The sequence below is a fragment of the Dipodomys merriami genome, unplaced genomic scaffold (genome assembly GCF_024711535.1).
Source record: "Dipodomys merriami isolate MVZ:Mamm:240054 unplaced genomic scaffold, mDipMer1.0.p SCAF_29, whole genome shotgun sequence".
Classification (NCBI taxonomy): domain Eukaryota; kingdom Metazoa; phylum Chordata; class Mammalia; order Rodentia; family Heteromyidae; genus Dipodomys; species Dipodomys merriami.
This window is the reverse complement of record NW_027204381.1, coordinates 7870833-7897915: the sequence shown is the minus strand read 5'-3', so window position 1 is coordinate 7897915 and position 27083 is coordinate 7870833. Positions and strand designations below refer to the sequence as shown.

The window sequence follows — 27083 nt, the reverse complement described above, 5'->3', positions numbered from 1 at the left end:
CTTCCCTGTGGGTTCTTTCAAGTCTAACATTCCTTAAAAGACTACTACAGTGCTAAGTTGGGGCAAGTGTTTTTGTTTTTAAATTTCAGACCTCATACAACTATTTTAGGTGTGAACTCAGGACATTACACTTGCTACTCAAGCATTCTACCACTCCTGACTTTAGCCCTTTATACTGTAGTTATTTTTAAAATAACTTATTTTTAAAATAAGGGCTCGCATTTATGCCCAGGCTGAGTTGGACTATGATCTTCATACTTATTCTTCCTGCATAGCTGACAGGTACGTTCCACTACACCCAGCTTTTAATTGGTTGAGATGGGTATGCCACTAACTTTTTTGCCCAAGATGACCTTAAACTTCATTCCTCCAAATCTTCTCCTCTCAAGCAGCTAGGATTACAGATGTGAGCCATCCAGTCTGGTTCTCTCCTGCATTTTCAAAAGCCTTTGCAGACATAACTCTGGCAGTTGGCCTCACTAATAATTACCTTTCTGGAACTTTCATATTTTGGCTACTTTGAGGCATCTTCCTTGATATCTACATGTGTTCCTAAGAGGAAAGAAACAACCCACACTTTTTTTTCTTGCTATATTATACCCCCAAATACCAAACTCTGATCCTCCTTGTCATCTTCCTCCTCCTCCTCCTCCTCCTCTTTACCACCTGCTCACCACTTCCCTCCCTGAAACCTGCCCTTGTCCAGCAGAAGATCTAGAGGTTGATGAGCTACCTCGGATTCCCGGGCCTCCAGAGCAAGAGGTGTTTGTCTGACTTCAACACCTGTGGTTCAGGTTCTTTGCTGACAAGAAGTACCAATGGGACGTGGATTGTTTATGGGCTAGTCAGAGAACTAGGGTGCAGAATTGGAGCAGGTTTCTCACAAGGGCATGTAGCATGAAGCCCCCAAGTATTGGGCCCTTTTGCCATTCAGAATTCACCTATGCATCTGAAGTCCCTTCTCCCAGGAAAGATAAAATGGGGCCAGGGTCCCTCAGCCATGAAGAAGCGAGGGGAGGCAGAAAAGGCTTATCCAGCTCTGTTTCTTTTATCTACTCTCTGTGCCCACCTCGCTGCTCCTCACTCCCTGGTTTTTCCTTTGGTTTGGTTTGGGCAAGACTCTGTTAAAAGATCCTTGGCTTTTTTCCATCCTACCAACACATACAGGCTGAGAACTCGAGATCATTAGAAAATGCTAATCACCGAGGCTCAGCATAAGCTAGGTGGAAAATGGTCCCTTTTCTGAAATTGTTGTTTCTGGGGCTGACCTCATATTGCAGCAAGACTCAGACATGAGGTCATCGCTTTGGTGCTCGCATATACTCTCCCACCGGTCACCAGACGCCTCGAAAATGGCCAGATAGCCCAGAGGCATGGGTGGAAACTTCTGAAGGCATTTTTCTTAACTTTCCACTTTCCCAGCAAGCGTGGTATGTGTTGCCCCTGCCCCATGCAGAGCACGCTGCAGAACAAAAACCTCACTGAGCCAGGGGGAGGTAAGGAACCCAGAGCTCACAGGACCAGGCAAAGTAGCCCCCTACTGTGTCTACCATGGCAGCTTTGAGAAAGGGGCTTAAAATCATCAAACACCTCAGCCAGGCATTGGTGGCTCACACCTGTAATTCTAACTACTCGGGAGACTTGAGTGCTGAGGATTACAGTTCAAAGTTAGCCCCAGCAAAAAAGTCTGTGAGACTCTTTATCTCCAATTAACCACCAGAAAACTGGAAGTGGCACTGTGGCTCAAACTAGTAGAGTCTTGAGAAACACAAAGCTCAGGGACAGCGTCCAGATCCTGAGTTCAAGCTCCATGACTGACAAACCAACAACACCAATGAAAACCTATCAAACAACTTGCCAAAGCTTAACATCCTGATAACCTTATTCTGAGCCTGCTGGATATAGCTCTGGTCATCTGTAAAGGTATTTTCACAGGGAATTGACCATGTCCATCTTCCTGTGGCTTTCATCCATCTTTGGAGGCCCTTGAATACTTGCTACCTGGCCTGGATTTCTGGTCAAAAATCAAGATACAGTGACCACTCTATCTCAAATGCAATTCATATCAAATGAGGAAGCAGAGCTGTGGCCTGTGGCTGTTGCCTATAATCCTAGCTACTTGGGAAGCTGAGATGTGGAGGATCATGGTTTGAAGCTAGTATAAGCAGAAAAGTTCAAGGGACTCTAACTTTAATAAAGCAGGAAAATGCTGGACTGGAGGCATAGCTCAAAGTGGTAGAGCATTACCTGTGAGCAGGGGGTGGGAAGGAGGTAGAGCAAGAGTATAAGGCCCTGAGTTCAAGCTCTGGTACTGGAAACAAAAACAAAAACAAAACAGGGGTGGGGGTTCATGCTAGCCAAGCCTCATAATCTCATAATCTTCCTTAAACCTACTTTTGTTTTCCAGAGAAAACTTGTATTTGTTCCTAAACCCATTGCATGGACTTCGCTCCCTGGTGAGTAAGTGTGCAAGAAGCAGGCTTACGGGGTTCAGAGTTGGGACTCCCGTATAACATCAGGATAAGAAGTTAAGACACTGACTTGCAGAAGTTTTGTTTTTTCTTTCCCAGTCCTGGGGCTTGAACTCAGGACCTGGGCGCTGTCTCTGAACTTCTTTTACTCAAGGCAAGCACTCTACCACTTGAGCCACAGCACCACTTCTGGCTTTTTGGGAATAGTTTATTAGAAATAAGAGTCTCAAGGACTTTCCTGCCAGGGCTGGGTTCAAATTGTGATCCTCAGATCACAGCCTCCTGAGTAGCTAGGATGACAGGCCAGGAGTGAGCCACCAGTGCCCGGCTTTGACGTGCAGAACTTTTAATCCTAAGCCTATGAACCTGTAGGAACTTGAAATCCGGTCTTCAGAAAAACTCCAGCCAGAACAGCACCCACCCTACCAAATCCCAGGCAGAGAAGTAGTTTCTAGAAAGGGGTCCTTATGGGGACAGTACGACTAGCCTTGGGTGCCCTAAAAACAGAGATCCTAGCTTCCTTCTTCTTCTTGGTTTTCCAGTTTGCTTCCTTGCCTCTTGTCTGTGCAGTCTACAGAAACCCAGGTGACCCAGGAGGTGACCCCCTCATCCTGTGCCCCATGGGCGTGACCCACAGCGCCCCCTTCCTTCCCTGGGTGGAAGGGCAAGCTGGAGCTGGACTTACTTTCCCTGAGGTAACTGAGGTGTGACAACAGCACTTCGGTGTTGTAGAGGGAGGTGGCTCGCAGGAAATCCTCCTTGTTCATTTTGCAGAGTTCCTTGCCGTCCATGTTCTGGAAGAAGGACGTGTCAATCTCCATCAAGCCGTATTCCTTGATGGCCCACTCCAGCCACTGGCGCACGTGCTCCTGCGTCCACAGCGTGGGGTCTGCAGAGGGGAGGAGGCCCGTTAGCAAGGACGCTGGAAGCAGCCTTGGTTCTCCTTTTCCTCTCCACTCCCTCTGGCCCTTTCTCCCTCCCTACGTCCAACTCTGTCTTCTCTTCTCCTTCCCTCTTTTCCATTCCTCCTTCCCTTCTCCCCCTCTTCTGTCCCCCCCCCCCCATTTCTTTCACTTTGGCTCTCTATCCCTCCATCTCTCTCCCTATCTCGTTGGTGTCTGTTTCTTTGTCTCTCCCAGTGTCTCTGTCTCAGCTTCTAACTGTTTTACTGTCTCTTTTTGTCTGTTTCTCTCTGTCTCTGTCTCTCCCTTCTCCCAACTCCTTCCCAGATGGTACCCTAGAACACCCCATCTGGTTTCATTGCATCTGGTGCTGCCTGAACCACTTAGCACTCTGGAAGGTTCTGAGCCTCCCCAACTGGTATCCTGACAGGACCCTCTTTCAAGTTTTTGGAGGGCAATAGAAACCTTTGCCTGAGAAACAGTGGCATCAGAATGAAAATAAACACTGACCCAGAGACCAGTGTCTCTCTGGAAAAGGGGGTGTGGGGATGGGAACATCTGTATTGAAGAACATTAATGATTTCAAGAAAGAATACCGGGGGGAGGGGAGGGAGGGTGCAAGGATGATCCAAGTACGATATAGGGTACATACATTTAGAAAAACGTCATCGTGAAGCCCATTATTTTGTGCAATTAGTACATATGAACAAAAACCAAATCGGAAAGGGAGAAAGAACACAGATGCCAGGATGGCTGGAGAGAAGGAAGTGTACATATACCGACTCCCCTGCCATCCCTCCCATCTGTGCAATTAGCTCGGTGGTATTCATGTGTGATATAAATCCGATCCAGGTTCTCTCCTCTTGGGGACAGCTGTGCTGAAATTTTTACCAGATCATCCCCCAAAACATTATGAGGATATTTAAATACTTAAAGATGAGAAAGGGTGTCAAGGACAGAAAACTTCTTAGTTGAGAACGAACATGAATATTTAAGATCCAGGGCCATTTCTGCCTACCTCCCTTTCTTTCTCCCTCCTCCTCCTCCTCACAAATTCTGGCCCATCTTTCTCACCCCAGGGGGACAGGGGTTGATAGGAAGGAGTAAAAAGTTTCTTCAGCCTGAGACCCAGGTCTTCACTTGGCCGACAGTAGTTCCTCATAAAAGACTGCCATATGGGTTTCACCCCCATGAAATATCTACTATCCCCAGGAAAATCTAAGCAACAAGGCAGTAAGCAATAGGTTTTGTGGTAGAAGGTCAAGAAGTCAATGGCTAGAAGAGAGAGTTGTGTGTGTTGGGAAACTCACGGAAGGCTTACTGGAGGAGAGTTTTTGTTTCTTTTTGGTAGGCAACAAATAGTCTCCACCACCCGCTAAATCTATTTTATTTAGTATGCCTCTTCCAGGAAGAGCTCCGTTCATCTTCAACCAATGCATCGTCTCACTGAGAGTCTAAGAAGACTCTTGGCTAAGTGAGAGCCAGGTTTGAATGATCCTGAGTGCTGGTGAGGGGGAAGGTGGGTCTGTGGTCAGATTCACACCTTGAAATGGGACAGCCGTAGGCACGTACGTTACCAGAAACTTCATTCGGGTCCACTCCCACCACGCTTGTTGGGTGTTTATGTGTATCAGGGGAAGCTCTTGCCATGCCTGGTTGTATTTGTGCTAGAGTTGAGGCAGATGGCAGAAGAAAAGGAATTCTATGAGGCACTCTTGAGAGGCTGAGAAGGAGCTGGGGCGGGAGGGGGGGGCGCCACAGGTCATCGACTGCTGTGGAAGAATCTAGAATCCTGGAATGATCAATGACCTAGATTGTGCGATCATGTCCTACCATGTATCAGCTCTTCCATATGTCCCCTCTTTTCCTTTTTTCTTTCTTTTCTTTTCTGTTCTGTGTGTGTGTGTGTGTGTGTGTGTGTGTGTGTGTGTGTTGTGCCAGTATTGGGGCTTGACCTTGCGATCTTGTGCTCTTGCTTAGCTTTTTCCCTCAAAGTAAGCACTCGACCACTGGAGCCATACCTCCCCTTCTGGCTTTTTGGGAGTTAAATGCCTGAGATGGCTTTTAACTGTGATCCTTCTATCTCAGCCTCCTGAGTAGCTAGGATTACAGGCATGAACAGTGCCTGGCATCCCTTTATTTTTTCTTATCAAGAAACCCCTGCAAAATGGGTTTGCCATCTCCATTTTACAGATGGAGTGGGGAGCTTTGGAAATTTAAGTCACTTGCCTGGAGATTCACTACTGCTGAGATCTGGAGCCATGGTTCCTATGGGAGTCTGCTGAAAAGCAGGTCCCTGACCTGCCTCCCATCCTGTCCTCTCTCTTATCCTGCCTTAACGCACCTGTAAATTAAGAAGCCTGGTGTCAGAAGGCCAGCTCCTTGAAAGCTCATCGTGCAAGTGTGTATTTGCCTCCTTTGCATACATTTCTTGCTTTGTGTTACCCCTTCATTTTCCCGAAGCAAACTAATTCCCATTAGTAAATGGAAATAGGTTTACCCTTTAGCTTTTAAAGAAAAATGTCTTGGAGGGAATTGGATCATGTAGCATAGTTGCTCATCCTTCACATTTCCAAATATGTCACTCTTTGGTATTCTAAGCCTCCGAATCCATATTAGACCCTGTATTTTTATTTATTTTATTATTTCCTCCCTTGCTTTTGGGCTCTATCACAATATTATTTCTCTCCCTCTACAGCACAATGAATTATAAATCTTCCACTCTGGACCATGCTAAGCTCTTCCAAATGTATTTCCTGGATGATTTAGCCCTAGTTTCTTCCCATCTGAATGTGAAGCTAGTGATTAAGTGGGACCCTCGTTTATACTTGTCTTAAAAGCCCATCATAAATTCAATCGCTTGTTCCACTAATGTTTTATTGCCTTGATTTGTGGACTTGCCCCAAGGAGACTTTCCCTCATGTCCAGGAGGCTGACCTGGAGGAAGCCAAATGTCTGAGTAGAGCATTTCAAGATCCAGCCAGTGGTAAAATAATGGAACAAATCATAGCTCATGCATTCATTCCACAAGGCACTTTGAAAACAGCTTGATAGGAATTAACGCTGTTTGCACGATTACTGCTATGGTTAATGGGGCTGGCGGCTGAAGCCGACGTCTTGAGATTCCCTTTGAAGGCATTTCAGTGCCGTTTAAGGGTCAGAGGATCAACCATGCAGTTTGGTCCCTATTGCCTGTTTTCCATAAGCCCTCTCCAAGCCACCACCCAAATGAGATGGTGCCAGCACCCTGGTTCAGGAACAATCTCTGATCCTCTAGTTGCATCAGTCTCTCAGGAGTTCTTTCTTGGGCTAATAGCTCTGGTAGAGTTTGGGAGCAAATAAGCCAAGGCTTGGCCTGGCCTTGAGAAATATAGACAATTTCCCAGCATGCTTTAGTGTCACCTATGAAGAGAGAGAGGATTCTCTCAAAACACAGTTTACACATGGCACCTGGAGAGGCTCACCAAACTACTCTGTGTGTGTGTGTGTGTGTGTGTGTGTGTGTGCGTGCACACACGCGCATGCACGTGCATGCACATCTGCACTGGGACTTGAATGCAGGGCCTAGACTCTGTCCCTTAGCTTTTTTCACTCAAGGCTAATATTCTACTAGTTGAATTACAACTCCACTTCCAACTTTTGGGGGTTTAATTGGAAAGTGTCACAGATTCTTCTTTTTCTCACATCTCAGCCTCCTGAGTAGCTAGGACTTATAGGCATGAGCCACTGGCACACACCCTAAAAAACAAAACAAAACAAAACTCTTCTTCCTTATAGAAGAAGGAACTTGAGCATTTTTATGTCATGAAACATGCCAGGCGACTCCCATGAGCCCTTGCTCCTGCCTCTCTCTGGACATAATGAGATACATACACACACACACACACACACACACACACACCAAGATTTACGAAAGAGATGTCTATCACTAAAACTAGTATTTCGAATTAGACCAACAAACAAATTCCTTCTGACTCCTTCAAAGAAATGCCTCCTCTGTCTTCAGATACAACTGCATTTCTCCTCCTGAGAAGGGAAGAAGTTAGCCTCTTTGGTCAGGTTATTTTAGTAAGCAGAGTTTAGTCCCTGCCTTGTAATTCACTTGGTGTAAGATTTGGACATATGTGTTCCTTCTCCCTGGCACCTATTCTACACGTGGTTGTTGTCAAACTCCTTTTGTAGCCAGGCAGCTGAGTGTGCCCATGCTGGCGGACATGGTGTCCAGCCAGTGGACAGAAGGATTGAATAATGGTTTTATTTTCTGTAAAACCAACAGCTCCAATACCTACAGGGGGGGAATAAAAAGAGGCTATTTTTACATAATGACATAACTTGTGGCACATATGTGGAGGCGTTCCATTTGTTAAATATAGTTATTTCTATTTTCAAACTGAAAGAGCTGGCTGTAATTTTGGAAAGGTGGAAGCGAGCAGATGCCAGGAAGTACTTTGCCCAAGGAAGGGCAGGCATTGGTAAGCAGGGAAGGCCGGATCTCAGCTCATGGAACTCCTTCCGGGTTAAGATGACTTGCCTCCGGTCCCTGTACACACCTTATCCTAGGGGCCACAAACGAATCACCTAGAGTTGATAGAGGGATCTAAGAGTGGAACTTCAGGAATTTACAGGGTTCTTGTGGTTCTCAGGAACTTTCCCTTGGATGGCAGCTAGAGAGTCAAGTAGAGACGTTACTTTTGCAGTACTGAGCTTCCATGGAGATTTAGCGTACCCAGTGGAGTGTTGTGTTGGTGGTGGTGGTTATGAGTCTTGAACTCAGGGCCTGGGCACTGTTCCTGAGCTCAAGGCTAGTGCACTACCCCAATGACACTTCTGGTTATCTAGAGATGACTTTGAACTGCAATCCTCAGATCTCAGCCTTCTGAGTAGCATAGGATTATGGGCATAAGCTCCCAGCATCTGTCTCCCAGTAGAGTGTTGATGCTCTCCGGGGTAGGGCTACCCTTCCATTACAACCCCCAAAGAACAAGGATGGGAGTGGCAGCCAGGCAGCCTCGATCCTAAAGTACCTGCGGGCACAATGACTCTCCGTTCATTGGTGGTCATGTTGGGAGGAGGGGGACCGTTCTTCTCGTCAATGTAGCTGTTGTAGTTCATGGGGTTGGATTCGCCTCCGCCCACGAGCTTGCTGCATTTGCTAACACTGCAGTCCACCGGAGACTCCCTAGAGTGAGAGGAGACAAAACCCAAAGCAGTCAGCACAAGAGGGACAGCTCACCCCTACCTCAGAGGGCTAGGGCGGGCATTGAGATACCTCTAGCTCCACCTGGCATCCTGAGGACGGTGACAATGATGATGGTGAGCCTCTGTCGCCACCCTCTATGTGGCTACCACAGCTTGCGACAAATCCCAGCCCAATCCTGTAATTACAGGACTTAAAAGTATATGGCAGCTGCTTAGTGAACTTTCTCTGGATAGTGTCACAGCCCTCCCTGCCTGACTGCAGCTTACAGTTTTAGCCTGGAGTGACAGGCCATTTATATTTCCCAGTCCCTGGCTAGTCCCTGCTCCTGGACACACCTTCTCCACAGCCCCAGGGCACTTTGTGTCTGCCTTGGTTAGAGCACTTGTTATACTGGCTGATCCTTAGTTTGTCATGGGCGCTGCCCTCTGTCCTGTTATTTCTTGAGATGGTATTGCGACCATCTAGGGGCTGGGTTTTCCCTTCTTTACCCCTCCAAGAATGAAAAGGCAGGGAGAGGGAGAGTGGATGCAATGTATATTTGAATGTAAGAGTAAGATGATAGGGGAAACTGAGGAAAGGCCTTTTAGCTGTTGGCCAGTTGGTATAAACTTCCAACCTGGAGCGCAGCTAGGAGGGCTGCCTGAGGCCATTCGGAGTCTTATTTACCTGCTTGCCAGGCACGGGGAAAGAGGTGGTGGGAAAAGAGAATGGACTTCCCTTTGTAAGAAAGCTAGAAGTGGGGCCCAGAAAACAGTCGCCTCCTGTCAGCCTGTGGGCCCCTCTTTTCTAGTCCTTTGGGTGAATCTCGTCTTCTCTGGCATCTGGTGGGATCACAGCCCCCACTTCACTCCAAGGAGAGGGGGCCCCTGTCTGCGTGGATCCACTCTGAGTCCTCAAAGTCTTTGCTTGCTCAGACCTATTAGCTCGACTTTCCTAGAGGAGAGTGCACAGGTCCACCAGGCCATCTCTGCTTTCTCTAGGGTCCCCAGGGCCTAGATGTGGTCCCCTTCCCTAAGTTGCTGTCTCCACCTCTGCTGCCTGCACTGTTCCAAACTCCCTCATATCAATAATGTGCCCTGCAAACTGACTTAGAGAGGAAGGGACTGGCAGGTACTCTCTCACTGAGCTCTTTCTATTACAGCACTTCACTGTCACACATTTGTCACACACTGTTTGGTATACTGCCCATTAGACCCCACGAAGGGCTACGATCTGGTGTTTATGGGGAAAGAAAATGAGTCTACTGAAGGTGGAGGGAAGATTCATCAAAAACCCACATGCAAAAGAAAGGGTCCTAGCTGAGCACCGGGGGCTCATGCCTGTAATCTTAGCTACTCAGGAGGCTGAGATCGGAAGCTCGCGGTTCAAAGCCAGCTGGGGCAGGAAAAGCCGGGCAACTCTTATCTCCAATTAGCTATCAGAAAAGCAGAAATGGCGCAGTGGCTGAAGTGGTAGAGAGCTTGCCTTGAGCTGAAGAGCTCAAGGACAGGGCCCAGGTCCAGAGTTCAAGCCCCAGGACTGACCAAAAAAAAAAAAAAAAAAGAATGGGGTCCTGCATAGAGAACCAGAATGTAAGGACTTCAACCTGATACAGAAGTTGTGGTTGCTGTAGCATTTTGCACCTCTTGCACAAATTCACAGAGGTAGCAATACAGAGATGCACCAGGGAAAAACCCAATCACCTCACTTAGTCTCAAACAACGCACCACATCAAGCACCTAAGATGTACACACACACACACACACACACACACACACACACACACACACACACACACACACACACACATTTTTTGGCTGGTTCTTACTAGCACGTTCTACCACTTGAGCCATAGTACCACTTCCAGCCTTTTCTGAGTAGTTAAAGATAAAAAGTCTCACAGACTTTCCTGCCGGAGCTGGCTATGAACTGTGATCTTCAGATCTCAGCCTCTTGAGTGGCTTGGATTACAAGCATAAGGCACAGGCATCCGGCTGCACCTAGAATATTGTAGGGTTGGTTGCTGAGCAACTGGCTGGACAGCAGGCCTGACATGCCCTCCACTGGCCACCAGGTGTCCAGCTCCATATATCCCCTGCCCAGTGCAGTCATGGACCTCCCACTGGGCTCAAGGGAGGTGTCATCCTGGCCTGTCCATTTCCCACCCAGCCCTTCCAGCAGCAGGATGGAAGGAGACCCCAGAAGGCCAAATGGGGTTGCAGCTGCCATTACCCCAAGCAGGAAACATCCCTTTCTGCAGCCTGGGAGACGGCCAGTTCTCTCAAGAGCTCCAACCCAGGCCTTCTTCAGACCAGGGAGGTCAGATAAGGTTCAGAGCACAGCCCTCCAGCTCCGCAGTCATTCCTCAGGAACTTCCAGAAGCCTCACCGCTGCCCTCTGCCACTCTGCAGTGGGCAGGACTGGACCACTGCGAGACCCAAGGAGCCAACCAAGCCAGATAAGGGACCCACCCATCCCCATAGCTTGGAGAACAGTCAGCAGCCCAAAGAGCAGGCACTCAGCCCAGGGCTCCCAGAGACTCAGGCAGGGCGGGGGCGGGGGGGGGGGAGGCCTGAGCACACTCAATAGAGAAAATTAAATGAATTTGTTTCTTAATCTGAAAGGAAAAAAATATTGAAGATCACTTATCATAGCTGGGAGATAAATGCTCCACTGAGATATTAGAAGTCAGACGGTAATGTTTTCCTGATGTCTTACAGAGGGGAACATGGTCTGAAAATGAAAATAAGATGTATAACTTACACATGTTAGAATTTAAGGTTTTACTATTCGCCTACTGTTTTTCCAGGCAAAGAACCAAGAACCAGCCGTCAGAGTCCCAGATTGTTGAAGGTTTAATGTCCCCGTGGCAGTCGGAGGCAAGGCAGTAGCACATCGGGGCTTTTCACCAGCACTCGGCCCTTTGGCTTCTGCTGTTCAAGGACTTGGCCGGAGATGAAGCAGCCCCAGTCAGACCCTGGTGCCTGTGTCTGGGCTGAGCTGGCCCGAGCATGCTGGGTCCCGCTCGGCGGCTAACCGCACGTGTATGTGTGCGTGTGTGTGTGTGTGTGTGTGCGTGCGTGCGTGTGCACACACATACTATTATACTGCCCACAGTCCACCACACACACAACTTATACACAGTAAAAATGTACACATACGCTATCCCATGTGACACAAACACAATGCAAATGTTCACTGATATTATTACCTGTGTACACATCCCACCACACATATACAACACGCCCTACTGTACATGACACACACACACCATGAAAATGTGCACACATCCGACCGCACATTCCATGACATATGCATAGACACACAAGGATACAGAATGCAAACATGTACACATCGCACTGAAGATGCACACGTAACACCAGGCACAGCACTCAATGCAAAGCTACACACACCCCACCATGTGACACCCAACATGAAAATGTGCACACATCCTACCACGTAGGCATGCCACACACCACCATACATGACACACACCATGCAAGCGTGCATGGATCCCACCACACATGCACACACATTCCATGACATGCACAGACATACACTCCACCACAAGTGATACACAATGCAAACATGCACACATTCCACTGCACACACACACAATACCCCACACAATACTCATGTTTAATACAAACAAAACACACATTCCACCACATATACACAACCCCTCCACTCTACATGATAGCCACCATAAAAATGCACACACACTTCACCACATATGTGCATGCACACACTCTGTGACACATGAACAATGCAAACCTACACATACTTCACACATGTGTACAAATATACATGCTCCACCACACAACACACACACACAAGGCAAACATCCAAACATAATATTCATGCACAACGCAAATATGCCTACATACTCCACCATATATGTACACATATACCACATATTCTCCACCACACAGTATGCACATGCACAGATATACACACGCATACACATACATCTATGGTCCACACCTACACACTACGTAAGGCAAGTATGTATGCTCATGTATACCAGAGTTGCACACACATTGATACATACATCCTTCATCACTTAACTATACAACTACCTGTATACCTTACAAGGCCTATATGCACACATGTAAACAAACATATGCTTACACATGTGTCCACCCTCCATCACACATGTGCATGGAAGTATACACACACACACACACCAGTCTGGTAGCCTCTCTGCATCAGTTGTAAAACCATCCAAGAGCCAGAGAAGCTCAAAGTATTAAGCTGGCAACCAAGAGAGCAAAGTTTTCATTGGCTGGGGGCCTCTGGGGAAGAGGGCGGAGCTGACACACATTTACCCTGAAGAGGCCATGGGCAGGGGACAGAGAAAGAGGAGGTATCTACTCCCCCAGGCTTCTCCCCATTATGAACACTGGGAGTTTCAAAGAATTCATTTTCCTATCAGCTGGGCCTCTGGGGATTTCTGAGTTAAGCACTGAGCTCCTGCTGTACTGAGAAATTTAAACTTCAGGAACCACCCAAGCTAGAGACCCTTTCTGGTTTATGGCCATGAACATCGGGCATAGGTGGCAGCGCCTTGCCTGTCTCTTAAGACAGTACGTAGAGGAAAGGAAATTTGGTATAGCCTTCCTGACCATGATCTCGTAACTTGTAGATCCGGGAGAACAGAGAGGAGGGCAGTAGGGGTTGGGGGCAGGGACAAAGGCTGGTGGAGGAAGGGGAGAGTGTGGCGGGCTGGTTCTCCTAGCTGTCTGGCTAGCAGCCCCTGGGCTGTCTGATGGGCAGAACATCATTACGTAGCACACAGAGGTTCTAGCTCCATTTTCTTCCCCCAGCTCTGCCTCCATCTGCTCTCCAGCAGGGCAGATGATCTGTCTATCTGCCCCTGTCCTTGGTCCGAGATCTCTGTGTTAAAACCTACAAAGGAGCATCCTTAGGGACAAACCACCCTGACACCACCCGTACTGCACTTGCCCAGCTGGCCCTCCTCAGACTGTTGAGGGGGAGGGGAAGGGAAGCCGTATCACTCCCAATCGCCTGCCAGACTTCTTTCCATTCTTTGTGCCTCCTCTAGACAGCCCAGCCATAGCTCTCCGGCTAAGGGTGGGTCCAGGTGAACCCTGCATAAAAGCTGCTCTAAGCTGCTCTTCAATGGGGCAGCTGGTGCCTGTGAAGAGGGCAGGATGCAAACAAGGGTGGGAGCAAGGAGGGGAGGGGGGGATCTTGCCATTCAGCTCCCCGCACCATCAGTGTGGAGGGGGGGCTACTCATTTGTATTGAGACCTGCACTTGCAGCTAGCAAGGAGTTGGGGCCCCGCAAGCAGCTGATTGCACTGGGACAGGTGACAGAAGGACCTGGGGCTGGAGCAGGGAGGGGGTAGATCAGGACATCTCCATGGCAGGGCATGGGCCATCCATGGGACAAGAAGCAGGTCCTCATCATTTCTTTATCCTTGTTTCTATGCATCTGCGATTAGTGAACATTGCTTTTAAAGACTTAACAATCTCCAAATGCATCCTGCAAGGCTTTTAGCAAGTTAAGGTGTAAAGTCTTAGGTTTCAAAGATTTCAAAGATTCCTAACCCCTTCCCATCTACCTCAGAGTGGCTGAAAATAAGGCATGTTGTCAGGTCTACAAATTTGCAGCTCAGACCAGCTGTCAAGTATGTACTCAGTGTTCACTCACTACCCTGAGGTCACGAAGGAGGTCTGCATCACACGGGTGCATTCAGACCCACCAGCCTGTCTTCTCCATAGCACAATGCATTGTGTGATCCAGCAATCGGCATGGCCTTTAGAAGATCTCTCTGTAAGATCTCTGTAAGATCTCTGTATAGATGTGACTTCTTGTGTTTTGGAAAGGAAAAGACACAAACAAAAAGCAACTTTCAAGGAAAGCAAAATTGTAATGAAGCCATCACTCAAAATCTACTCACTACTTCCTGCCCACCCATAGCAGATACTGATAGCTCTTCTGGAATTCTGAGAATAACCCTTAGCCCCAGTGACTGTGATGTGTCTCCTTATTACAAGGTTAGGAACATAAGAATTTAGGAAGGTGCTGAATAAAGAGAGGCCCACGTTACAGGATGCACAAAGCTCATCATTCTGGGTGTGGTGTATCAGTCTCTGGGTGTCCAATTAATCCTGATGCTATTGGCTAGTTCAGGAAGTCTAACCCTGAGCTTGAGTCCTAAGGGCTAGATACCTAAGATAAGTCCTGGGTTTCTTCTCCATTAATTGACATTGGGTTGTTTTCCACCAAGCCCTGTGGTTGAGACAGGAAACAGCTGAGAATTATTTGCAGACCATAGCTTGGATCAAGCTACTGAAATCTATATCCAACACAGAACCTATGGGCCAGGCTGCTTCAAGGGCAACTGAGAGGACCAGATTCAACTGCAACAGGAAGATGAGCAAAGAGACAGGGTGAACCTCTTACAACCTGGGTGGCCTAGAGCAACTCTCAGCAAATCAGAGCTCAGGCTCTCCACTTGACCCTGGTTCTGATGGCTCATAGCTGGGATATAAAGCAAGAGAGCACTGCAGCTTCGGGCATGTGGGATGCCTCCTTCCTGCCAGAGGCACAAAGATCCCCGAGGCCTCCAATAAGCCTGAAGAAGTAACTCAGAAAGTCACGCTTATCAAGGAACATAGGGAATGCACAGTGAACCACAAAGACAGTGCAAAACATTCTGACCCAGTGCTGTCCAACCAAATGTGAGTCACACAGATCATTTAAAAACATTCTGGTGGTTGTATTTGTTGGTGGTGCTAATGGTGGTGCCAGTACTGGGCTTTGAACTCAGGACCTTGTGTTCTTGCTTATTTTGTTGTTAGTTTTGTTTGTTTATTTGTTTTCACTAAAGGCTATCACTCCACTCTTGAGCCACAGGTCCATTTCCTGCTTTTTAGTGATTAATTGGAGATACAGGTCTCATGGACTTTCCTTGCTGAGGCTGGCTTTGAATAGGATCCTCAGATCTTAGCCTGAGTAGCTGGGAATTCAGGCCTGAGACACCAGTGCCTGGCTTGGTAGTTGTATTTTTGTTGTTGTTGGTGGTGGTCATGGGGCCTGAACTCTGGGCCTGGGCGCTGTCCCTCAGCTCTTCAGCTCAAGGCTATTGCTCTAGCACTTGAGCCACAGAACCACTTCTGGCTTTTTTTTCTGCTTATGTGGTGCTGAGGAATTGAACCCAGGGCCTCATGCATGCAAGGCAAGCACTCTACCACGGAGCCACCTTCCCAGCCCGGTAGTTGTATTTTTTGTTAAGGAATAACAACAAATGAAGATGTATCAGTCTGCTAATACAGACAAAAATGATCATTCCAACATATGTCTTACACCTACCTACTAAATATTTTCTAAGTCCAGTGTATATTTTCCATGGGAGAAAATGCACACTTTTGGTGTAGTTCCTTTCCCAGTGCTCAACAGCAACATAGAAGCCAGTGGCTGCTCTATACTGGATGCACAGACAAGCTAAGCGATTCCAAAGAAAACCTCTGGGTTCCTCATGTGAAGTTAAACAACCCTTCCTATCTTACAGATTATGATGAAAAAGACCAAATCGCATCTAAATAACAAAGTGCTGCTCTCAGTCAGGCTGAGAGAATAGAAGCATGGCACTTAGGATAAGAGATTTAATGGATTGCATCAATTTCATGTGTGTGTGTGTGTGTGTGTGTGTGTGTGTGTGTGTGTGTGTGTGTGTGTGTGTGTGTCGGTGTGTGTGCACGCGTGTGTGCATGCATGCACAAGCATGTGTGTGTGCCAGTACTGGATCTTTAACTTAGAGCCTGAGTCTGTCCCTTAGCTTTTTTACTCTGAGCTGGCACTCTACTGCTTGAGCAACAGCTCCACTCTTGGTGGTTAATTGGAGATAAGAGTCTCACGGACTTTTCTGCCTGTGCTGGCTTTGAATTGTGATCCTCAGATCTCAGTTATGATTACAGGTGTGAGCCACCGATGCCTGGCCCCACCTATTTCTTCGTCTCTTTTATTTTGGGCACAATTTAGTATTAGAACCTGCCTTAAGCAAAGGCATCTTTCTGAAAATCCTTGTTCCCTACTGCCAATTTACGTATGAGCCCTTAGAGAATATCTTGCTTGGCTCTGAAACCCCAAGTAGCTTGTTTGAGTTTTCCTGGAGTGGGTAAGAATACTTCAGCCTTATCTGGATCTGCTTTGTCACCTGCTGATGTCTAGTCAAGATGGGTGAATTCAAATCAGAGGTTGCTTTGTGCAAGAAAGCCAGGTAAATATTGAATTGTCACATAGTCCTCCAGCTGGCCTCTACTTGTGACTGAGCTAGAAAGGGAATTTTGAATGTCAGTTTCCCCACAGGTCTCTTAGTCCAGGATTAGTATCCTGGAGTGCTGGAGGTAGAGGCTCCCTCCTCTGGAGGTGAGGGAGGAAGCAGTAAGCTCAGCAAAACAGGCTTCCTGAGCAGTAACCCAGGTTCTAAGTTGGAGGGGCTCAGTCAACAGAGTGGTGTCTCTGTCTGGCTTATTCATTAGCCCCAGGTTGCAACATCTAGAACCTGAAAATTAAAAAAAAATCTGCAATGCTCCAAACTCCAAATTATTTTGAGCTTTCCATCACTCTAGTCCAGAAGTATATTATTTCTGATTATTTCTTATCGTTCTTTCTTTTTTTGGGGGTGGGCAACACTAGGGTTTGAACTCGGCTTCACTCTTGCTAAGGAAGTACTTCAGCTATATCCTTAGTCTTTTCAGAGAATATCTTTTTCTTTTTTTCTTTTCTTTCTTCCTTTTTATTTTGTCTGGACTGGTCCTGGATTGAGATCTTCCTACCTATGCTTACTGCAAAGTTGGAACAGTAGATGTGAATCACCCATCGGACTTGTTTGTTGGGATGGGTGTCTTGATCTTGATTTATGCCTCTTGAATAGCTGGTAGTATAAATTCGAGCTGCCTCCTCTGCTCCTTCAGATTTTGTCCTTCTGACTTTCCCATCTCCACTCCCCATGGGCAGGAACGATCACCCCAGCAGTCTTGAATAACAGCTCTGATGATGTTGCATTTCGCATCTATGCTTAAAGTCAGTCTCTGTCTATGCAAGAAATGACCTGTTTTTCTTAGCCTGCCAATCAAGGCCCTCTTAATGCATCTCATCTTTTTGTCTCCCTGTGTTTAGGTTCAGTGGAGGTCCAGACAATCCACCAGAAATGATAAGATCATGCATGAAACTAACATTTTCTCCCTTTCAAGCCTTTGCATATAATGATCACAAATCTCTACAGGACATTATCTGAGTTACAGGCTCCATTCTGGATCCTTTCCCTGAGGTTTCTGAAGGCTCACATGAAGCAAAGGCTTCTGTACTGTTCACGGGGAGGAAGCTGGTGCTGCAAGAAGTTGAGACCATTTGCTCAAAATGGAGAGTCAGGACCTGGAACCCAAGGCCTCCTCAGTCTATGAGGTGGTGCTCTTTCTTGTGTCCATCATTTTTCTAGAATTCTTCTCTCTCCAGTTTTATAAGTAAAATCCTACCTTCTTTGCCCTTCCTGCATACTTTCCAGGCATGGCATTAACTTCCGGGCACAGCTAGTGTCTGCCTTCCGCATTTCACTTTTACTAGAATCATCTGATCACCTTTGCTCCAATGAAACCCACCTGGGAAGTTTAAGAGCCTTCAAGAAGATAGGATGAGTATCTTATTGCTAGATTTTTAACCCGGAGAGACCGGGCTTGGACTGGGCCTGACACAGAGAGGTGTTCTGCAAGTGTGTGTCTTGGAGTTTGGGGCAGGGCTTTAACCCGAATCCTGAGGGTCCCACCAGGACTTAGAGAACCAGGTGGGCTTTTTTTGGGGTCAATCCAGCCCCACCAAGCCTTTAGTTCTGCAACCCACTCTCTCAGCTCAGCAATCTAGGGACTGACACAGCTCACAGACCCAGTACCAGAGCCTTGCCTTCTGCTAATGTCCTAAATGCCAGCAGCCTCTGCCTGAAAATTTTTCAGGTCTCAGAAACTGGGGAAGGGGACACGCCTGGAGTTTCCCCAACCCTAACAGAGGGGAAGTCTAAGCAGGCTTACCTGGATCCATTCATATGGTCATATTCCCGCTTGACATTGACCCTCACTGGCTGATTGATCCATTCCTGCTGCGGCGGGAGGGGGTTGATCTTGTGGGGCTGCCCGTAGTCAGGACTCCCCGAAGCAGTCATGTCTGCCTTGGGGAGATGGGCTGCGGCTCCGTATGCTGACTCAAAGAGGGACTGGTCGTCACTCACCACCGACAGAGCCTCCTGCAGGGCCAAAGAAGAGACAAGAAGCTTAGGGTTTATACTCTCTTCACCCAGGCAAGTGGCATTCTCAATCTGAGCTGGTCCAATGGCCATGGGCTGCAGGGGAAAATCTTGCCTGCAAGCTCCAACTGTACCATGGCCCTCCAGAGCAGGCTCACCCACAGAGAAAGAGGAGATTAGCAAGGGAAGAGCACAGAAGTGAGTGCAGTTTGGGGGCCTGTGTGTTGGGTCCTCAAAAAGGAGAATAGAAAAGAGAAGGTCAGAAACAGTGGTTAAAAAGCATGGAAGGAGGTGCTAGGTGTGACGCAGACTCTGGACTCTTTCAGAAATAAATGTGAATGTCTCTTATTAGCTAAGTAGCATAGTCAAGGGACAGGGGGTGGATGAGAATGGGCATTTATATTACAGAGGAGGACATAGAGATGCTCCAGGGAGATCATTTAGCTCAAGGTCATGTAAGGGAGTGGTGGTATCCAAGGCTGTGACTGGGTCAATTTTCACTCGGTTGCTAGGTGGATTAAATGAGCACCTGCGGCACAGATGTTTAGCTTATACAAAATGATTGGCAGTTTGAAGATGTCCTCTGCAGCATGTGCTGGTGTGTCCCCTAGACCTTCTTCAACCTGATTATTCAGCCAAAGAAGATGGGAGGAAGTAATGTGGATATAATCCTCTCAGCACCCTGAAGTGCTCTTCGGGTGATAAAGGTGAAGATCCATTCCCACAGTGCCATTATTAAAAAAAATAGCATTTAAGGAATCTGGTATGATCTGCTGAGGTGAGTGGCCTACAGACTTGGTTTCTACAGGCTTGGTTTGTCATAGTGAATCCTGGAGTTTCCAGTAAAATGATTCCTTCCACATCACTTCGATTGTTAAGGGGAGGACAGAATGGAAGAGCAGAGGTGAAGAGGTCTTGGAGGCAGAACAGAACCTAGAAATGACCCTAGTGGTGGGGCATTCCTGGTATTCACCTTGTTCAAAGGCATTATACTATTGGAATCCTCCCTCCTACGTACCCTCCTTAGCGGACATGTTTGTATATACCTGCATATGAGCCTATATGTGTTTACATAGCTTTTATAATTTACACATAACTTCTTCATCTGCAAGAAAACATGCCTGGTGAGGGTAGTAATTACACACACACACACACACACACACACACACACACACACACACACACACACAACTTAAAGTACTATCTTTACAGCCAGAGGGATCTAAGTCTTAGTGGAAGCTATATCAATTGTTCCTTAGATATTCGTATGGTATCTGTAGTACTTACAAGTACTTATCTGTAGAATAGAGACAATCACAATTCCCTAACCTGGTGGATTTAGAATAAAGACACAACTAGATGATCTATGTACAGTATCTAAGTCAAGTATTTAACAAATAACACAGTAAATAACTAGAATAAAAACTTAAAGAGCCAATACCAGGAGAGGGCCTGAGAACCACTGGGTTAAGAGATGGGTAGTGTGGGAGCAATGCCTCTTTCTCCCTTGTAATTGTTCCTCAGAACTCCAGTTGTCCTGAGAGAGGCAAGTTGTTCTCCTTCTGAATCTAGGACACCCTCTTCCCTGCCCTTAGACATTAGAATCCAGGGTTCTCAGGACTTTTGGGTTGGATTGAGCCATGCCCCTAGCTTCCCTCATTCTAATACCTGACAGTCAGAAGATCATGGAACTTCTCACTCTCCATAATCAATCCTTTCTTCTTTCCTCCCCTCTTTCGTTTTCTTCCTACCTTCCTTCTTTCCTCCCTCCTCCTTTCCTTTCCTTTCCTTTCCTTTCCTTTCCTTTCCTTTCCTTTCCTTTCCTTTCCTTTCCTTTCCTTTCCTTTCCTTTCCTTTCCTATCTAGTTTCATTGCTCGGGAGAACCTGACTAAATCTGACAGAAAAACAAAACCAGTCAGAATTTTCTCCCAAGTATCTGAAATTCATCCTCAAACAAATAGATCCCTTTCCACCGAGTGCTTGACTCAAAGATGGGCCAGCTCAGGAGACATGAGTTGGCTTTACTTCTCCATAAGAACAGAGAAGTCGAGGAGGATAGTCTACAGAAACGAGGAGGCAGAAAGCAGCATGCAGAGAGAAAGAAAGAGATGGATGTCAAAGAGGTGTAGGGTGAATAAATGCTGCCTTCCTTTCCTGTCCAGCTGATGCCACTAGGCCTTGACAATTCTGTTACCTAGTTCCAGGAAAGCCCTCACATGCTCTCAGGAGCCACCCCTATTTTCCTGTACTACCTCCTGTTCTACTAAGCACCCATTAGCCTTTATGTATGCCAGGGGCATCCCTTCAAGACTGGCCACAAGTCTCCCTGGCTTAGGGAAGTACCTCTCTTACATTTGCAAGTGGAGTGAACCATGTCTGTGCAGGATTCCCACACAGTTACCCAGAGCGTGGCAGTGCCTCTGTACTACCCCATCCATTTCACACCAGAATACCACAGGCAGACCCCATCACTGGCTTCAGACCCATCAATATTACTTCCTTTCTGATTATTTCTCACAACCCTGGCAAAAATCTTTGCCTTGGTTCTTCTGGAAGGCAGAGGAACAAGAGAACGTGTTTCTATTAATCTTGGTAGCCAATGTTTGCTGAGTACTCAACGTTGGAAAATTATGATTTGGAATCCATGCTTACAGTCAAAACAAAGGTCAGTTGTCAGAGGTGAAGAAGTAGTAGATATGGTGATGATAGTTAGATTCTGCAATCTGAATCCATTGGCCTTCTAATTAGACCCTGTTTCACTATTCTGCATTTCCAGTCTTCCTTTCAAGCCATGAATGAATGGTGTTCCCTTGCAGGCTCTTCCCACTGCACCTGTCCGGCTTCTGAGTTTGGGCCTCTAGGTGGCTCAGGGGACTGTTAAATAGCCCTGCAAACAAGAGGAGGGGCCATCCGCTCCAGCATAATGCCTATAGGTGCCTAGTACCTGTTTACATTGTTGTTTACATGGCACGTACTCAGTAAATACCTGAAGAATGCAGTGTCTCTGTGAGATCACAAGTAAAAAGTTCACTTATTTTGGCATTTGTTACATAGACACGTGTTTGTATTATACATATCCGTATGTATTTATGCTTCTTTTCTTGTATTTACTGACAAATTTGCTAATCTTTGTCTTCCTTAGGCCAGTTACATGTTACTTTCCATATCTGACCAGGAGATGTTGGTATTGTGATGGGGCATTGCCAAATGATGGCCTGCCGATATTGAGGATCAGATCTCAGGAACCTTCCCAAACTTCAGCTAAAGCAGAGACATCAGTGTTTCCAGAGTGGCAAGACAAAGTAACAAAAGTGCCTTGAGGATTTCCCCAGTCTGTTCAGGAATACACAAAAGAAATCTTGACATGCCAGGTACTGGTGGCTCACTTCTGTAACCCTTGCTACTCAGGAGAAGTCTGAGATTTGAGGATCATAGTTCGAAGTCAACCTGGGCAGGAAAATCATGAGACTCTTATCTACAATTAGCTATCCCCAAATCCAAAGTGGAGCTATGGCTCAAAGTTGTACAGCGCTAGCTTTGAGCAGGGAAGTTCAGGGACAGTGCTCAGGCCCTGAGTGCAAGACCCATGACAGAAGGAGGAAGAGGAGAAGGAGGAGGAGGAAAAAGAGGAGGAGGAGGAGGAGGAAAAAGAGGAGGAGGAGGAAGAGGAAGAGGAGGAGGAGGAGGAGGAGGAGGAGGAGGAGGAGGAGGAGGAGGAGGAGGAGGAGGAAAAGAAAGGAGGAGAAGGAAAAAAGAAGAAGAAAGAATCTCCACCTATCATCCTCTGTGTAGGAAGGGTACAAACAAAATTTACAGTTCTACAGGAGACATTAAATCCCAGGTGCCAACGTGGAGAGGTCATTCTTTATCTTTTTCATCCCAGTGCTTAAACTGATTTTTCATTTCCAACACAAAGAATGACCCAAGACATGGGGTCTGAGAAGCATTCATTTCCCATGGCATCTTCCCCTCATTTTTTCCTTTACTCGGCCCTGAATCTGGTCAGGATAGTTTTCTATGGCTGATGAACTTTGCTGGAGGCAATGGGTAAAAGGAATGTCACAAGCAACCAGACCAAATTCCCTGCTCTGCCCCTGCTCAGTGGGTCCATGACGCTGTTCCCAGACCAGGGTTCTGGAAAGCTAATCTCTGGTATATCCGTTACCCAAGGTCACCACAGGGAACACATGAGCTTTAGAGTCTTTTTTTTTTTATTGCATTCTTTGCATAATGACATGCAGTCCCTTCTCTTGCCAGCCAGAGAGCATGCAGAATGCAGACAAGATTCCTAGAAGCAGAGCCCTCTGTTGTTCTCTGTTTTGGAAACCCACTGGGTTCTTCAGTAGGAAGAACATCCAGACTGGAGTGTGTGTGTATGAGAGAGAGAGAGAGAGGGTTGCTCCACGGCACATCTGAAGTTTGAAGAGCCAGTGGTTGCTGTTAGTCAGGTCAAATGTATTGCTTCCCACCACCCACCTAGTTACTAGTCTTGTGCCATCCCCTAGAGAGCAGAGTGGAAAAGAAAAAAAAAATGAGGTAAATTTTACGGAAGAAGGTGAGAAACATTAGCAAGTCACCACGTATTAACAGGGCAAAGTTGTGTTTTCCCCAAATGACCACTGGAATATTTCTAATCTTTGTCTCTCCCTGTGAAGAAGCAGAGTTGATTTTTCCTACTCCTTCTCTTCCTCTTGAAGCCAGAGGGAATTCATGATTGCTTTCACAGGTAGGATATCACAGAAATAGCTTTGCTTGACATCCAGGGTTCTATGATAAAAGACCATACTACATTCATCTGCTTCTCATTCTTTCTTTAGCCTCTGGGCCTTAGGATTAGCCACCATGCTCTAAGGAAGCCCAACTAGCTCAAGATGAGGAATTGAAGGGAGAGGACCATACAGGGAAGAGCTGAGGCCACCAGACAGTATCAACATCCGCCTTTGAATGAAGGCTCCTTTGAATGATGGAATTCCTGAGCACCATGTTTGGTTTATACCACTAGGTCTGGGAGTCATTTCTTATACAGTTACTGTAATTAGCAATCAGCAATTAGCTACATTCAAATACCCATTTTCAAATGAAGTAGGGGTGATTGAATATCCTTGGATAATTGTTTTTGATACTGGTTGTCAGGAATCAGCACCATGACTGACTAGATAGAGGAAAGTGAGTCATCAAGCACAACTTGTCTAGATTCATATCATGGAAGAGAATCAAAGTTGGCCAAATGTCCTCCTTCCTCTCATAACTACTCCCTGATAACAACAGAACAAACAAGATCAAGCAAAACAAACAAACAAACCAATCAGGGTCATTATTTTAAATTATAAAGAAGAAATGGAACTAGTATTTTGATAACATGAAGTTTCCAAGGAACTTTTATAACCACAGCTTTATTTAACCTTAGGATCCTCATATTATTGAGAAAGAAACCAAGGCTTAAGGAGATTTAGTACTTGCCGTAGGTCCTCCAGCTAGTGAGTCTGGGTGCTTGGGTCTCTGATTCTTGCTCTTCTTCAAAACTATTTCCAGTTTGCCATCTCTAATCCCAGGCTGCATATACCACAGCCACACCTGCCCCAGAACTTCAGAATGCCTGGATGGATTTTAGTAATTTTATTGTAAGACTTCTCTCCCTCTGCTATGGTTTGATGGACTAGGCACTTAATTCTCAGGATAATAATGTTGGGAGGTGGGCATTTAAGGATTATTAAGTCACAGCAACTCTGCCTTCATGAATGGATTGATGTATTATTGTAAGAATAGATTAGTTATCAAAGCAGGTTTCTTCCTCATAAGGTCTCTCTCCTTCTCCCTTCCCTCTCCTTCTCTCCTTCCCCCTTTCCCTTCCTCCTTCCCACCATCATCCCTTTCCACTTATTCCTCATTTCTTGCCTTCCATCATTCAATGAGACAGAAAAAAAAAAACCCTCACCAGATTTCCTTCCTTGATTGTGGAGTTCTCAATGGTCTCCAAATAGTATGACAAACACTTCTATTCATTAAAATAACCAGTCTGTAGCATTTTGTTATAGCAGCACAACCCAAACACCTTCACTATGTTAAATCTCCACTTACTGGGGAAGGGAGCTTTTACAATGGATGACCCATACAAGAGCAGCCAGAGACGTTCCCCCAAGATGGAAGTGAAAATCTTTGCAGATAAAAGTACTTTATTTAATGGGGTTTAATAAGTTAATGGAATGAGCTTAAATGAGTTTAGAGAACAGGATCTCTGAGTTCTCTAAGGGCAGGCCATGTAATAGAATCCAGAGCTATGGCTGTCTGTTCACCATAAGCCTCCTGTCAGATACTTCTCCAGGTCTCCCATGGGTATATGTGGACCTTGGCCTGTTGTCATTGAGTTTTCACAGCCACTTTTGTGACCATAACCACATTTAAAGGGCATTTCTAAAGATCAAAGCTAAATCTCCTCTCTCAGAGGATGAATTTATGGCTGAAAAAAATGCTGAATATAAAAACTCTAGGAAGAAGCTACAAGGCTCATCTGAGCCCTAGGAAGAGAAAAATGAACACTATAGTTTTGCTTTCTATTTCTTTATAATAGATCTGACCAGTTAGTAAGCTGGTCTTTTTTTGAGTATGCTAGTACTGGGGCTTGAACTCAGGGCCTGGATGTTGTCAGCATTTTTACTCAAGGCTGGCACTCTTTTCTTGAGTCACTACTTGAGCTCCACTTCAGCCTTTCTTCTTTTTCATGGCTAATTGGAGATAAGAGGCTCATGATTTTTCTTGCCTGAGCTGGCTTCAAATCAAGAGCCTCAGATCTCAGTCCCCTGAGTAACTAGGATTATGGGAATGAGCCACTGGTGCCCATGAAGCTGCTTTATCTTGATGATAATGGACACCGCAAAAGGTCAGTAATGTTCTTTTGTGCATAACTTGTCATGTTTTGACCCTAGGAGGACCAATCTTCTCTTAGGTAAATAAAGTAGGAGCGTTGTAAGGTAAACCCTATGGGGCCAAGCTGTCTGGGCATGGTAAGGGTGGTCTATTGAGCTTGTGATGAGCAAGAAGCATCAGCACTGTCTCTCATACTGTCCTGCTATTCTGGATGGGTCTGTAAGGATTAAGTAAAGCTCTCAGTGATTCACAGGAGTGATGGTAAAGATTGTCAACCATTGCTGCAAAACCATCTAGGTAAGCAGGATCTTTTTAGCCTTCCTATATCGCAGCCCACTCCAACAAGTGGCTTCTTGTATATTTTACTCTGGGATTCTATTTTGCCTGATTTCAAACAAGTGGTTTGTATTAGTCCTTAAAAATAATAATACAGCAATACTGTCTACTATGGTGCCTTCCAAAGCTTATGTTGAAGCTTTAACCCCAAATCATGGGATAATAATATTTGGAGGCTAGCTCTTTGCCGTAGATGAGGTCATGAGGGTGGGGCCCATACAACTGAGTTAGTGGCTTCATGAGAAAAGTAAGAGACTCAAGTTAGCAACCTTGTTCTAACTCATCACAAGATGCTATACACCATGTTAGGACTCTACAGAGCGACCTTATCTACAACAAGGATAGGGTCTGACACCGTGTTCTTGGACTTCCCAACCTCCTCTTTATAAATAATCTAGTTGTTTTCAGTTATTGCAACTGAAAACAAACTCAGAACCTGTCCCATAGCTGAGCACCCACCCCCTTTGTTTCTATCCTGGGGAAAATGTCCTCTCTGAGTAGTGACTGCAAGTTTTCCTATGCCCGGCAGTCTGAATTTCACCCATGACAGGGATCGTAGAACAGCCTGGAAGTCGACAGGTGTCCTGAGCCCACTTACTGCTTCAGAGAAAAGACTCTTAATAAGTTTCCTTAAGGAAAGCCTTAAGAAAATAGAAATAAAAAATAAAAAACCTTAAGTCTCCGGGTGCCAGTGGCTCATGCCTTTCTTTAATCCTAGTTACTCACAGAGTTCAAAGCCAGCCTGGGCAAGAGAGTCCATGAGACTCTTATCTCCAATAAACCACCAGAAAACCCGGACATGGCTCAAGTGGTCAAGCACTAGCCTTGAGGTAAAGTGCTTAGGGACGGTCAGTGCCCAGGCCCAGAGTTCAAGCCCCACGACCAACCAAAAAAACCCAAAACCCATAAGTCTTGACCTTTGGATGGGTCAGGATCTAAATCTGGGCCAGCAGAGGCCAGAGAAGACCTTGAGTGGGAAGGAAGGAAGGAAGGCCATTCAGATCTCAAAATATGAGCTCTGTGAGGACACAGACAGATGTCCATGAGGAAGAAGATGGCACTTTC

At 46.3% G+C, this 27083-nt stretch overlaps 1 protein-coding gene across 2 annotated transcripts in view; it reads right to left on the bottom strand.

Moving 5' to 3' along the window:
• The window catches only part of Fli1 (Fli-1 proto-oncogene, ETS transcription factor), a 124369-nt gene that overhangs the window by 37612 nt on the left and 59674 nt on the right, over positions 1-27083 (bottom strand). For both annotated transcript variants that reach the window (XM_070038315.1, XM_070038316.1), the window contains exons 2-4: positions 18606-18817; positions 8398-8552; positions 3157-3360 (exon numbers count right to left, since the gene is read on the bottom strand). In XM_070038315.1, the coding sequence (XP_069894416.1) occupies positions 3157-3360; positions 8398-8552; positions 18606-18817 (571 nt within the window). The remainder of the gene's footprint in view (positions 1-3156; positions 3361-8397; positions 8553-18605; positions 18818-27083) is intronic.